Below are 14,914 nucleotides of genomic sequence, written 5' to 3'. Positions count from 1 at the left end.
GGATCTCCCATAGGACTTCACTTAGTCGACATTTTACAGACCTTGTAACATTAAATGAAGTGTCCAGTCATCCAGTATAATACATGTATGGCTCATGAATAAAACATTATGGTAGTGCAGGATTCACAATATCTTTGACTAAATTCATTACTTTTAAACGCAAATTATTCCAGGATAAGATGTCCGTTTTATTTCCAGTTGCCTAAAAAATACTTTTTTGTCCATCTCCAACAGAAACATCAACGACAATGTCTAATAATACAGTACAGGTAGAGGTACAAGCAACCCTTTGTAGTCTTAGTCCTTGCTTGTCTCCCTGACTCTCCAATTAAGTGTCTAAAGGAGATGAGACATGGGAAAGAAAATTAAATCGGTATCTTACTCAAATACCTCGTACCCCTGCACATTGATATTACTTCCTGTGTATTTTATTCCTCTTTTGTTACAATTTTTGATATACACTGCATTTGGAAAGTATTCAGACTGCTTCAGTTTTTCCACATTTTGTTGCATTACAGCCTTATTCTAAAATTGATTGAAATGTTTTTTTTCCCCCATCATCAATCTACACACATTACCCCATAATGACAAAGCAAAAACAGTTTGTTTTAATTGTAGCAATTTTATTAAAAAAATAAAAAATGGAAATATCACATTTACATAAGCATTCAGACCCTTTACTCAGTACTTTGTTGAAGCACCTTTGGCAGTGATTACAGTCTCAAGTGTTTTTGGGTAGGATGCTACACCTGTATTTGGGGAGTTTCTCTCAATCTTCTCTGCAGATCTATCCACATCGACAGGACAGTAGTGTAGAAGGTGGAACGTTTTAAGTTCCTCGGTGTACACATCACGGACAAACTGAATTGGTCCACCCACCCATCCACCCACACAGACAGCGTTGTGAAGAAGGCGCAGCAGCACCTCTTCAACCTCAGGAGGCTGAAGAAATTCGGCTTGTCACCAAAAGCACTCACAAACTTCTACAGATGCACAATCGAGAGCATCCTGTCGGGCTGTATCACCGCCTGGTACGGCAACTGCTCCGCCCACAACCGTAAGGCTCTCCAGAGGGTAGTGAGGTCTGCACAACGCATCACTGGGGGCAAACTACCTGCCCTCCAGGACACCTACACCACCCGATGTCACAGGAAGGCCATAAAGATCATCAAGGACAACAACCACCCGAGCCACTGCCTGTTCACCCCGCTATCATCCAGAAGGCGAGGTCAGTACAGGTTAGTACAGGTGCATCAAAGCAGGGACCGAGAGACTGAAAAATAGCTTCCATCTCAAGGCCATCAGACTGTTAAACAGCCACCACTAACATTTAGTGGCCGCTGCCAACATACTGACTCAACTCCAGCCACTTTAATAACTTTAATAATGGGAATTGATGGAAATGATGTAAAAATGGATCACTAGCCACTTTAAACAATGCCACTTAATATAATGTTTACATACCCTACATTACTCATCTCATATGTATATGTATATACTGTACTCTATATCATCTACTGCATCTTGCCATCTTTATGTAATACATGTATCACTAGCCACTTTAAACTATGCCACTTTATGTTTATATACCCTACATTACTCATCTCATATGTATAGACTGTACACTATACCATCTACTGCATCTTGCCTATGCCATTCTGTACCATCACTCATTCATATACCTTTATGTACATATTCTTTATCCCTTTACACTTGTGTGTATAAGGTAGTAGTTGTGGAATTGTTAGGTTAGATTACTTGTTGTTTATTACTGCATTGTCGGAACTAGAAGCACAAGCATTTCGCTACACTCACATTAACATCTGCTAACCATGTGTATGTGACAAATACATTTGATTTGATTTGATTTGAGATCCTCTCAAGCTCTGTCAGGTTGGATGGGGAGCAACGCTGCACAGCTATTTTCAGGTCTCTCCAGAGATGGCCGGGCCACTCGAGGACATTCAGAGACTTGTCCCGAAGCCACTTTTGCATTGTCTTGGCTGTGTGCTTAGGGTCGTTGTCCTGTTGGAAGGTGAACCTTCGCCTCAGTCTGAGGTCCTGAGCGCTCTGGAGCAGGTTTTCATCAAGGATCTCTCTGTACTTTGCTCCGTTCATCTTTCCCTTGATCCTGACTAGTCTCCCAGTCCATGCCGCTGAAAAATATCCCCACCATATGATACTGCCACCACAATGTTTCCCCGTAGGGATGGTGCCAGGTTTCCTCCAGACGTGACGCTTGGCATTCAGGCCAAAGAGTTCAATCTTGTTTTCATCAGACCAGAGAATCTTGTTTCTTATGGTCTGAGAGTCCTTTAGGTGCCATTTGGAAAACTCCAAGCGGGCTGTCATGTGCATTTTACTAAGGAGTGGCAGTCCTCATGAAAGCCAGTTTCATCATAGTGCTTGATGGTTTTAGCGACTGCAATTGAATAAACTTTCAAAGTTCTTGAATTGTTCCGTATTGACTTACCTTCCTGTCTTAAAGTAATGATGGACTGTTGTTTCTCTTTGCTTATTTGAGCTGTTCTTGCCATAATATAGACTTGGTCTTTTACCAAATATGGCTTTCTTCTGTATACCCCCCTACCAGGTCACAACACAACTGATTGGCTCATACACATTAAGAAGGAAATACATTCCCCAAATTAACTTTTAACAAGGCACACCTGTTAATTGAAATGCATTCCAGGAGACTACCTCATGAAGCTGGTTGAGAGAATGTCAAGAGTGTACAAAGCTGTCATCCGTGCCAGGGGTGTCTACTTTGAAGAATCTCAAATATAAAATAAAACATAACTTTTTTGGTTACTACATGATTCCATATGTGTTATTTCATAATACCACATCCTAATATTCTCTCATGATACCAGCCTCCTGTGGCCTCTTGGCTGGAAGGAGCTGTCAAATTAGGATGTGGATAACAAGAAAAGGAGTGGAAGTGAATGATACAGTAATCTGACTCAGACCAGTGTAACAAGACAGGCCTAGAGAGTAGCTTCTTGTATCCGGATTATGCTCCGCTGCACACCTTGTCAGGTGGACAACGGTGGCCTGGAAGGGACATACTCCAGCTAATGTTTATGTTTAGGACCAGACTTTAGTTGAGATTAGATGAGGTACCTTGACAGCAGGTTTTTTTTTGGACGGAGCCGCCCCCTCCTCGTTCTCGGCCTCCTCGTGCTCTTTGCTGCCCTGAGGAAGGTTGGAGTAGTTGGCCAGACTGCTGAGTATGGACGACACCATGGGACTGTTGTCCATCTCCTCCTACAGTACACAGGGACAGGTGGACAGACATCATATCAGCCCTCATTTTACAGCCCTCTAAGCTGTATTGACAACCGAGAAACCAGTACTTATTTCAAAGAATTCAAACCACCTGGTGCCTGAGCAAGCAAGGCGTCGTATATACGGCAGGTGGTTGTTTCAAACGAATGGAACAAAGTAATTACAGTATTTAATGATTGTGTAATTATAGGTAAGCAGTGTTAAGGGAGCCCTGTGTTACAGACCTCAAACAGGGCCATATTCTTGCCATTGTACTGCTGGCTCTTCTCCACGTCGCTGGCACTGCTGCTGTTGATGAAGGGACTGCTCTCCTTGGGGTTCCCATCACCTGCAACAAACAGACAAGCACAACAACAGTTAGCAGAGAAACACACGTTACACAAAATATAATCATTAAAGGAGAGATGTTGATTAAAATGGGGGCGAGGGGGTTTTACATTTTTTTCTTTCTATGAATATAAATGTTTGCAAAACACAGACATTAGCCACACTGAAAATGTACTTTCTCATTTACTTTTAAAATGAGAGACCCAGTTTGTTTTAACAGGAGGAGAGAAATGATTGGATTTCGATGAGTATGAATGTGTTGTTTGTAAAAAAAAAAAATGATGTCAGCTTGAAGAAATTATTCATTGTTCAGGATTTGATTACGTTAGCACTCGTAGTTGCTAGAGCCAGGAACGCTGGCTCTAGCAACTACGCTCTGTTTAGTCCAGCAGCATACCACCCTACATACCACTGCTGGCTTGTTTCTGAAGCTAAGCAGGGTTGGTCCTGGTCAGTCCCTGGATGGGAGACCAGATGCTGCTGGAAGTGGTGTTGGAGGGCCAGTAGGAGGCACTCTTTCCTCTGGTCTAAAAAAATATCCCAATGCCCCAGGGCAGTGATTGGGGACACTGCTCTGTGTAGGGTGCCGTCTTTCGGATGGGACGTTAAACGGGTGTCCTGACTCTCTGAGGTCATTAAAGATCCCATGGCACTTATCGTAAGAGTAGGGGTGTTAACCCCGGTGTCCTGGCTAAATTCCCAATCTGGCCCTCAAACCATCATGGTCACCTAATAATCCCCAGTTTACAATTGGCTCATTCATCCCCCTCCTCTCCCCTGTAACTATTCCCCAGGTCGTTGCTGCAAATGAGAACGTGTTCTCAGTCAACTTACCTGGTAAAATAACGGTAAAATAACGGTAAAATAAATAAATAAATAAAAAGATGGACCTATACAGGCTTTGTGTGGGGAGGGTCTGTGCTGGCAATGACAAATGGAACCAGACATTCCAAATTGTGTGTATTCATTATCTTGGTAAACTAGTATCATATCACACAGAGTACCTCATAGAAATTAAAACAAATCACTGTTTCTAACACACAGAGAGGCCCAGTCGTCCAATCAATACTTTTTGGATTGCCTGCCCTGTTCCCCCTCCAGCCTGGCCAGGCGGTCTGATTGTGTCCCCTGCATGGCTCTGTCTGCTGCCTGCCACAGACTCTGTGCGCAGGGCTTATTAATAGTGTGTATGGAGGGCGGTAGGGAGCGGTGGCCGAGATGGGTACTGGCTGCATCTCTTCCCCGCCGCTCCACGCCAGTCCCAGAGGAGACCCTTCTCAGACGGCAGGAGAGGAATACTAAAGAGCCACTGCAGTGCATTAGCGCCAGGCAGCCAGGTAGCACAGAACAACCAACCACACCAACAAAAACTAAAGCATGCAGCACGTCACTGCACAGCAAAAACTGAGAGTCTACACTCTCTTAGAAAAAAGCGTTCGACAAGGATTCTTCGGCTGTCCCCTTTTTCATTCCAGGTAGAACTCTTTCGGGTTTTATGTAGAACCCTCTGTGGAAACGGTTTCACATGGATCCTAAAAAGGTTATACCTGGAACCAGATCAAACTCTTGGAAGGCAATCTCTAACAAAGCATTTGCAGCACACTATGATCTTGCATGGTAGAACCCCTATACCGTATGGGTCTGGATACCACCATGCTACTGGAGCTGTAACAGCTTAATATGCCCGTATACAAACCTGAATATCATCCTGATCTCATTCCTGAGAGATGCCCATTAGGGAGCAGATGGAGTGGCTCATGTCATTAACAATAGCCCGGCTCTTTTAATCAACAGGCCTGGCCTCGCAATGTGCACAGCAGTTTATTCTGCTTTATACGTTTCTATGGCCCTATCCATGTGCATGTGCTTCAACATTGAATTAGTCCTTATCTGCATGCTTTTTAGAAATGGGCCATGAAATGGGCTAACTTTTCTCACGAGGTCTCAAAGCGCTTTTAAGATGTGTTTCATCTACCTGCATGCTCTGTTTGCAATTCAAATTGCTCACTGAACATATTCTCACTGTAGTAATTGATTACTCATTATCATTATTGTAAACTAAATAGATTGTTATTGAGTTGAGAAATGGAGAACAAGAGAGGGTGTTGTAAGGGAGCGTCGGCATGCCTGTGCCATCTGTGAGTGTGTTTTGTGTGTGTGTGTGTGTGTGTGTGCGGTAGATCGATTTGACCTCCGTTAGATTTACATACAGCTCTCTTCGCCCTTTACCTGCCATATTGATCGTGACAGGCAAGGACGTCCACACACTTTAGTTGTGAACTGATTCTCCCGCCCAGCTATCCTGCACCATCTTAACTGCTTTGCTCCCGCATACCTCACTCTCTACCTCCACAGTGATACCAGTTGGAGGGAGATAGGGTAGAACATTGAGAGGGACAAAGTGAAAACACAGATCTAAGCCTAGATTCAATCATGTCACGCGTTAACCCGTGGTAGCTGGACCCGCACAGCTGGTGTTTTGCGTTAAGAGCTGTCAAATCAGAGTGGCTGCTCGTGTGGTCATTGTCACCAAGCCACCACGCATCCCATTTGCATTAGAAGAAGTTCAGAATGAGAAAGCGTAGACTATAGAGAAGTAATGGCACTGACATCTAAAATCTTTCAACAAAATAATAGTGATTAATATCAGCCTAATCGAGGTGTAGATTCCAACACACATTCCAGTGTTCCAACTCGTCACATCCAATGGCAATGTCCGCAATAGGTATGATGCCAGGAGCCGCTTGCTGATTTGACAGCTCCAACGCAGTTACACCTGCGACATGCCTAAATAAAAACAATGAAACCTCTAGGCAGTTGTCGGTTATTGCGGGTTAAGGCAGAACTGAATGAATTTCTGGACATGTGGAGAAGGGGGCCATTTAGTGAGGGTAGGTGGTGGTGTGTGTGGTGTGTCAGCGTGTGTGTGTGTATGTGTGTGTCTGTGTGTGGGTGTTTGTGTGACTATGCACTATATACATTCTCTTTAATTAAGACCACAGTGTGTGCGCTCATGATAAAGGTCGCCTCATACAGCGTGTCCACTGAGTCCTTGGTGCCACAGAAAATGTTGCTTGATGCCTCAGGATAAGGCTCTATTTAGACCACTCCCCTTTCATCTGTCTCTACAGGTACCTGTACAGGTACACTGTAAAAATATAAAAAGTTGATTCAACGTACAATGTAACTCTTTATGACAATACTTTACATACATCCTAAGGCCTTTCTTTGAGGGCCTAGTTACACTCTAACGCAATGATCTGAAATTCCTGGTTTTCAGGCTACGGCAAGCCTGCAAGTCACATTATGCTGGCTTGCAAAGGGCAGTGTAATTCCTATTGGAATCAAGCCAGAGTGAGGATATCCAACAACTGGGACTTTTAATCACCCGCAACCTACATTGAGAATAACTGCCATAGTAATGAAGACTGATTATTGAGAGTACTTAAATCCTATAAACTCGAACAGCCATTTCAGTCATGGGTGCAAAAGTCCAACTACTAACAGATTGGATTAGTTCAGAAAGATTTATGTTAATTATGTTTGTGTAGCCTAAAATTAATCAACCAATCAATGTACTGTAATTGCAAAAACACAGTTATTGAAACAAACAATTCTGAAAATTCTGAAAAAAGAGCTAGCTGGGAAATATGATATTGATGGGTGTGGTTTTGAGTGGTTTTGAGCAAACATCTTTGTGTTTTTACTCAAGAAGCATGTTCAAATTCAGCTCATTCCGATCAGAGTTTGTTGATTCAACGTACAATCGTAAGGCAACAAGCTACAATAGGATTGTGAGTTAGCTCAACATTTGTGCAAATAGCTAAACCAGCATACAGTGTTGCCTTCCAAAGGCAAAAATGCATTTGTAATTCGACACAACACATTTTTATACATTCAGCTCACTGTGTGCAAAGTTTGTTTAGCTCAATTTGTTGTCTTTCTGAAGTCCACCCAACTCACAGAATAACTATGATTAAGTAATTGGTTAAGTTGGCATTTTTACAGTGCTACAATGTACTGCCTAGAAGGCCAGCATCCCGGAGTCGCCTCTTCACTGTTGACGTTGAGCCTGATGTTTTGCGGGTACTATTTAATGAAGCTGCCAGTTGAGGACTTGTGAGGCATCTGTTTCTCAAACTAGACACTCTAATGCACTTGTCCTCTTGCTCAGTTGTGCACCGGGGCCTCCCACTCCTCTTTCTATTCTAGTTAGAGACAGTTTGCGCTGTTCTGTGAAGGGAGTAGTACACAGCGTTGTACGAGAACTTCTGTTTCTTGGCAATTTCTCGCATGGAATAGCATTCATTTCTCAGAACAAGAATAGACTGATAAGTTTCAGAAGAAAGGTCTTTGTTTCTAGTCATTTTGAGACTGTAATCGAACGCACAAATGCACGATGCTCCAGATACTCAACTAGTCGAAAGAAGGACAGTTTTATTGCTTCTTTAATCAGAACAACAGTTTTCATCTGTGCTAACATAACTGCAAAATGTTTTTCTAATGATCAATTAGACTTTTAAAATTATAAACTTGGATTAGCTAACACAACGTGCCATTGGAACACAGGAGTGATGTTTGCTGATAATGGGCCTCTGTACGCCTATGTAGATATTCCGTTTCCAGCTACAATAGTCATTTACAACATTAACAATGTCTACGTTGTATTTCTGATCAAATTTATGTTATTTTAATGGACAGAAAATATGCATTTCTTTCAAAAACAAGGAAATTTCTTAGAGACCCCAAAACTTTTGAACGGTAGTGTGTGTGTGGCTGTGGGTCCTAAACTACCTCGCTGACACGATCCAATCCTCTCTCCCAAGCAGATCAATGACGTTCAAGGCATTAACTATGCACACACAAACTGACTGAAATAGAATAAACAGGAAATCCATGACTTTCATCATCGGCTTGAGCCATAGGTCTGACATGAATACAATACAAACATCAACACTGATTGTGACACCGCATCACGGCGATTGTCCTTTTATTGTAATCTGTGCAATGTCTCCGGTGCAGATAATCAAACCAGTATACAGACAAGTAGAAAGCGACACAAACACAAGGCCTTAATCCCTGTGGCGTTTTAAAACACTGATACACTACAGCACCTGAGTGGATGAGCCAAAACACTTGGGGAGAGTGCCAGGCGATGGAAGAGACAAAGCCCTTTAATTGATTGGATGGAGAGAGAGGAGAGGTGGCTAGGGGATAGGGCTGTGATAGGGCTGGGAAACCTGCTGTAAATCATCTGTCTCTCTCATAAGTTCCCCTGGTGGTGTCTGTGGAGAGACATGTTAACTCCTCAGCTAACTAAAAGACCAGCCATTCACATTACAACACTCTTAGTTAAATTAGCTACATAAGGAATTTACTTGAACTGTATAGCTAGAACAGAACCATATAGACCTAGAACGGGGGCATTACAAATCCTGCTCAGTACCAGTGGGCTTCCTTCTTTCTTTACATGCAACGCCTGCCTCACTGTTTAACAGTCAAACCTGTGCTCAACACTGACGTGATCAGGCAGCTGCAAAATCACTATTCATGTGCAGCAGAAGTGGAGCATCTTTTCTTCAGCTTTTTCTCAGATATTATGATGCGCTGAATGAGTGACCCGTAGAGGTTAAGTGTTTCTCATCCATATTCATGAGCTACAGTTGGGCTGGGGTAAGGCAGGGTGCTGCATGCATTCGGAAACAGTTTGGACTGAGAGACACTACAATTTTAAGCGCGTCATTGGAACAGCAACATGCTGTACCCTTTCCCGTGAGCCAAGTTAGCGCCCGCAGCAGGGACATGCAGAGACAACGTGCACTTCCTCTTCAGAGTCTGACACTTCCTGTAATTGTCTCATAGTATGAGCCAAGACAAGCATTTCTGACGATGAACATGTAGAGGTAGCTACAGGCTGGTCATAATAGCTCATAGTCAGTCAGTTGTGTTTTTTGTATCGAGGGCTCCAATGGTGTTATACTCTAATCTTAAAAGCAAGGACAAAAAGGCAAATAGCAGCCAAATTGCTCTCACACAGCACAGTAATCCTTTGAAACTTGGAACATTACCCTAAAGACTCATTACCTGTCAAATTTGATTGGCAAACATTTAATGGGATGTAGTTTGAGCTTGTACAGAGGATTACAGCATTTAGCCGCATTGGTGAGTTTATCCATACCTGATCTCAATGCTCCCTCATCTCAGTGCTATACCTGAATGTAAAGCAGTGCTCTCTTTTACATCGATGTAATGAGACCAAAAACATGTCCCAAAATCACAGCTTTTATGCAGATGTCAATATTCGAATGGACCTATCACTTCACATCATGTGGAATTGTATTCTGAGCTTTTTATTCCCTTCGTAAAATAACACCAATGGCCAACCACCTGAATATACAATAATCCACAGCAGTTTTCAAATCTGCACATAAACCCATGTTTTTTGCTTTTGGTTCAGAATGTAATCTGCTTTGATTTTTTTGTACTTTTTCCAGGTTTTCTAAAACGTGTTTATTTGTGTGCATGTATGTGTATGTTTGTTTATATTTTTCATCTTCTCTGGTGCATTACTTTCCCTCTACACTTTGAGCAGTGCACTTTGAGTCCCAGTCACCCAACATCAGAGCCATGTATCTGAAATGTCTAATCTTTGGTAGGATGGTAGAGGCATGAAGATAATCCAACACTGAGGTCAAGCAGGCCAACATCCCACTGCTGGCTGCTGATTTAACCTCCGCCGATACTTTTTCAAACACTAGACACACAGTTAAAAACTGCTGTATCTCTCTCTCTCTCTTGCACTCTCTCTTTGTCTCTCTGTGTCTCTTTGTCTCTTTCTGTCTCTCTGTGTCTCTCTCAGGCCTATATTGCTTCTTGCCACACCCTGATCTGCTTTACCTGTCTTTGTGATTGTCTCCACCCCCTCCAGGTGTCGCCCATCTTCCCCATTATCCCCTGTGTATTTATACCTGTGTTCTCTGTTTGTCTGTTGCCAGTTCGTTTTGTTCGTGAAACCTACCCGCGTTTGTTCCCCTGCTCCTGCCTGTTTCTTGCTCCTATTTTCTAACCCTTCCAGGTTTTGACTTTCTGCCTGCCCTGAGCTTTTATGCCGTTTTGTACCTTACCCCACTTTACTGGATTATTGACCCCTGCCTGCCCTGACCCTAAGACTGCCTGCCATTCTGGTCCCTTTGCATCCTCTCTGACCGCTGCCTGTCTTTGACCTGTCGTTTGCCTGCCCCTGTTTTAGAAATAAACTTTTGTTTCTTGACACTGTCTGTATCTGGTTCATACCTTAAACTTCTTTGGGATAGGGGGCAGCATTTTCACATTTAGATGAAAGCGTGCCCAGCGTAAACTGCCTGCTACTCAGGCCCAGTTGCTAATATTTTTTATATACATTTTTTATTTAACCTGAATTTAGCTTCTTTGGTATAGGGGGCAGCATTTTCACTTTTGGATGAATTTCGTGCCCATAGTGAACTGCCTCCTACTCTGTCCACATGCTAATATATGCATATTATTATTACTATTGGATAGAAAACACTCTGAAGTTTCTAAAACTGTTTGAATGATGTCTGTGAGTATAACAGAACTCATATGTTTACCGTGCTTCTACAGTTAAGGTGAATGCACCAATTTGTAAGTCGCTCTGGATAAGAGCGTCTGCTAAATGACTTAAATGTAAATGTAAATGTAAATGTAAATGTTTACCGTGCTTCTACACCTGCATTGCTTGCTGTTTGGGGTTTTAGGCTGGGTTTCTGTACAGCACTTCGAGATATTAGCTGATGTAAGAAGGGCTATATAAAATAAACTTGATTGATTGATTGATATGGCAGACAAAAACCTGAGAAAAAATCCAAACAGGGAGTGAGAATTCTGAGAGTGGTCGTTGTTAACTTTTTGAGGGCAGGGGGGAGAATTTTCACTTTCGGAAAAATAACATGCCAAAATTCAACTGCTTGCTACTCATCCCCAACATATAAGATATGCATATTATTAGTAGATTTGGATAGAAAACACTCTGGAGTTTCTAAAACGGTTTAAATCATGTCTGTGAGAATAACAGAACTTATGTAGCAGGCAAAACCCTGAGGACAAACCATTCAGAATTTGTATTTTTTTGATGTCACTGTCTTTTCAATGAAGTTTCTTAGAGACACCAGATTTCTAATGGACTTGCTTGCAGTTCCTACCGCTTCCACTGGATGTCACCAGTCCTTGGAAATCGGTTGAGGTTATTCCTTTGTGTAGTGAAGAAGTAGGGCTATCGTAAATGAGGGTCACATGAAGTACATTTTTTGAGAGAGTCACGTTACGAAAAAAGTTGCGTCAGTTTGTTTTCTTTTTGTATTGAAAACAGATCATTCCGTCTTCAAATTGATCAATTATTAACGTTTAAAAATACCTAACGTTGTATTACAAAAGCAGTTTGAAATGTTTTGGTAAAGTTTACGTGTAACTTTTGATATATTTTGTAGTGACTTGGCGAAGGTTGGAAGCTGTGTTTTTCTGGATGAAACGGTCCAAATAAATTGACATTTTGGATATATATCGACGGAATTAATCGAACAAAAGGACCATTTGTGATGTTTATGGGACATATTGGAGTGCCAACAAAAGAATTTCGTCAAAGGTAAGGCATGATTTATATTTTATTTCTGCGTTTGTGTCGTGCTTGCAGTGTTGAATTATGCTACTCTCTTTGTTTACTGTTGTGCTATCATCAGATAATAGCATCTTATGCTTTCGCCTAAAAGCCTTTTTGAAATCTGACATGTTGTCTGGATTCACAACGAATGCAGCTTTAATTTGGTATCTTACATGTGTGAGTTAATGAAAGTTTGATTTTTATATCATGTTATTTGAATACGGACGTTTGCGTCCCACCTGCCCCAGAGAAGTTAAAGTCATCGCCTATTCAATTCCCTGTAATACATAATCTGTTTGCACTTCATACGCCTTCCACTAGATGTCAACAGTCAGTAGAACGTGGAATGAAGCTTATGCTGTGTTGTGGGACCGGATGGGAGGGGAATGAGTCAGTGGTCTGGCAGATTGCCAGTTCTTGGTCACACGCTTTCCTCATTATATCGTCATGCGTTCCATTACTTATAGAGACAGAAAATAATTCTCCGGTTGGAACGTTATTGGATATAAATGATAACAACATCCTGAAGATTGATTCTCTACTCAGTTTGACCAGTTTATTCGACCTGGAATATAACTTTTTGAAGTTTTCGTCCGACGTTGGCCTGCATCTGCGTGAGCGTTTGGACACGTGTACTACACATGCTAGCAAAATTAGCTAATTGGACATAAGTAATGGACATTATCGAACAAAACAACGATTTATTGTGGAACTAGGATTCCTGGCAGTGCATTCTGATGAACATAATCAAAGGTAAGGGAATATTTATGATGTAATTTCGTCATTCTGTTGACTCCAACATGGCGGAGAAATGTTGTTACATCTGAGCGCCGTCTCAGATTATTGCATGGTGTGCTTTTTACGTAAAGTTTTTAAAAAATCTGACACAGCGGTTGCATTAGGAACAAGTGTATCTTTAATTATATGTAAAACATGTATCTTTCATCAAAGTTTATGATGAGTATTTCTGTTATTTGACGTGGCTCTCTGTAATTCCTCCGGATATTTTGGAGGCATTTCTGAACATGGCGTCAATGTAAACCGAGATTTGTGGATATAAATATGCACATTATCGAACAAAACATAAATGTATTGTGTAACATGATGTCATATGAGTGTCATCTGATGAAGATGTTCAAAGGTTAGTGATTAATTTTATCTCTATTTCTGCTTTTTGTTACTACTATCTTTTGCTGGGAAAATGTCTGTGTTTTTCTGTGGCTATGTACTGAGCTAACATAATTGTTTGGTGTGCTTTCCCCGTAAATCCTTTTTGAAATGAGACATGTTGGCTGGATTCACAACATGTGTAGCTTTAATTTGGTGTCTTTCATGTGTGATTTCAAGATTGATTTTTATAGTAATATATTTGTATTTGGCGTGCTACATTTTTTCTGGATTTTGGCCGTGGGACGCTACCGTCCTACCTATCCTAGAGAAGTTAACCAGGAAGGGCTCATTGAGATTTAAAGTCTCTTTTTCAAGAGCGTCCTGGGCAAGATAGGCACCACCAAGTCATTACAAAAATTACAGACAGACAACATGAAAAACTACAAGTAATCTAGTAAAAACCATTGAATTCACAAGAGTATAACAAAATCAAAAACAGCAAATTAAAAACATTGACGGGTCAGGGAATCAGCCTCAAAATCCTTCATCAGTAATTAAAAAACACCAATCGGGACAAGTTCTTCCAGTTTAAAAGTATTTTGTAAGGTGTTTCAAGACGATGGCGCAGAGTACATAAAAGCCCTTTTACCAAATTCAGTTCGGACATTTGGAACAGTTAGCAGGATGAAGTCCAGCGAACGAAGAGAGTACCCACCACATTTCTGAACAATAAAAATGCCCAAATAAAAAGGTAGTAATTCCAAAATGGCTTTGTAAATAAAAGTATACCAGTGACTGAGCCTACGAGTGACTAGAGAAGGCCAGCCAACCCTGGTATACAAAGTGCAGTGGTGCGTAAGGGTTTTGCAGTTAAAAATAAATCTCAAAGTGTCATGGTAAAGAGTGTCAATTGATCTCAAACACGGAGCGGAAGCATTCATATATAAAATATCCCCATAGTCTAGTAAATGCATAAATGTAGCTAATACTAGCCTACTTCTGGCTTCAAAAGAAAAACAGGCCTTATTCCTAAAATAAATCCCAATTTCAGTTTCAATATATGCATATTATAAGTAGATTTGGATAGAAACCACTCTGAAGTTTCTAAAACTGTTTGAATGATGTCTGTGAGTATAATAGAACTCATATGGCAGGCGGAAACCTGAGAAAAATCCAACCAGGAAGTGGGAAATCTGAGGGTTGTAGTTTTTCAACTCACCGCCTAGATGTCAACAGTCTTTAGAACCTTGTTTGATGCTTCTACTGTAAAGGAGGGGGGAATGGGAGCTGAATCCGTCAGAGGTCTGCCAGAGTGGCATGAGCTGACCATGCGCGTTCACGTGAGAGCGACCTGCGTTCCATTGCAATTCTAAAGACAAAGGAATTCTCCGGTTGGAACATTATTGAAGATTTATGTTAAAAACATCCTAAAGATTGATTCTATACATCGTTTGACATGTTTCTACGGACTGTAACGGAACTTTTTGACTTTTCGTCTGGACCTAGTGATCGCGCGTCATGAATTTGGATTTGTGA

General features: G+C 41.5%; 1 protein-coding gene across 1 annotated transcript in view; it reads right to left on the bottom strand.

Annotated features, from left to right (window-relative positions):
- The window catches only part of LOC129830445 (solute carrier family 12 member 5-like), a 113,726-nt gene that overhangs the window by 43,475 nt on the left and 55,337 nt on the right, over window positions 1-14,914 (bottom strand). Inside the window, exons 2-3 of the mRNA XM_055893022.1 lie at window positions 3,513-3,616; window positions 3,124-3,267 (exon numbers count right to left, since the gene is read on the bottom strand). Of these exons, the coding sequence (XP_055748997.1) occupies window positions 3,124-3,267; window positions 3,513-3,616 (248 nt within the window). The remainder of the gene's footprint in view (window positions 1-3,123; window positions 3,268-3,512; window positions 3,617-14,914) is intronic.

Source organism: Salvelinus fontinalis, chromosome 31 (genome assembly GCF_029448725.1).
Source record: "Salvelinus fontinalis isolate EN_2023a chromosome 31, ASM2944872v1, whole genome shotgun sequence".
NCBI classification, from domain to species: domain Eukaryota; kingdom Metazoa; phylum Chordata; class Actinopteri; order Salmoniformes; family Salmonidae; genus Salvelinus; species Salvelinus fontinalis.
The sequence above is the reverse complement of the archived record's forward strand: the minus strand, read 5'-3'. Positions and strand labels throughout refer to the sequence as shown.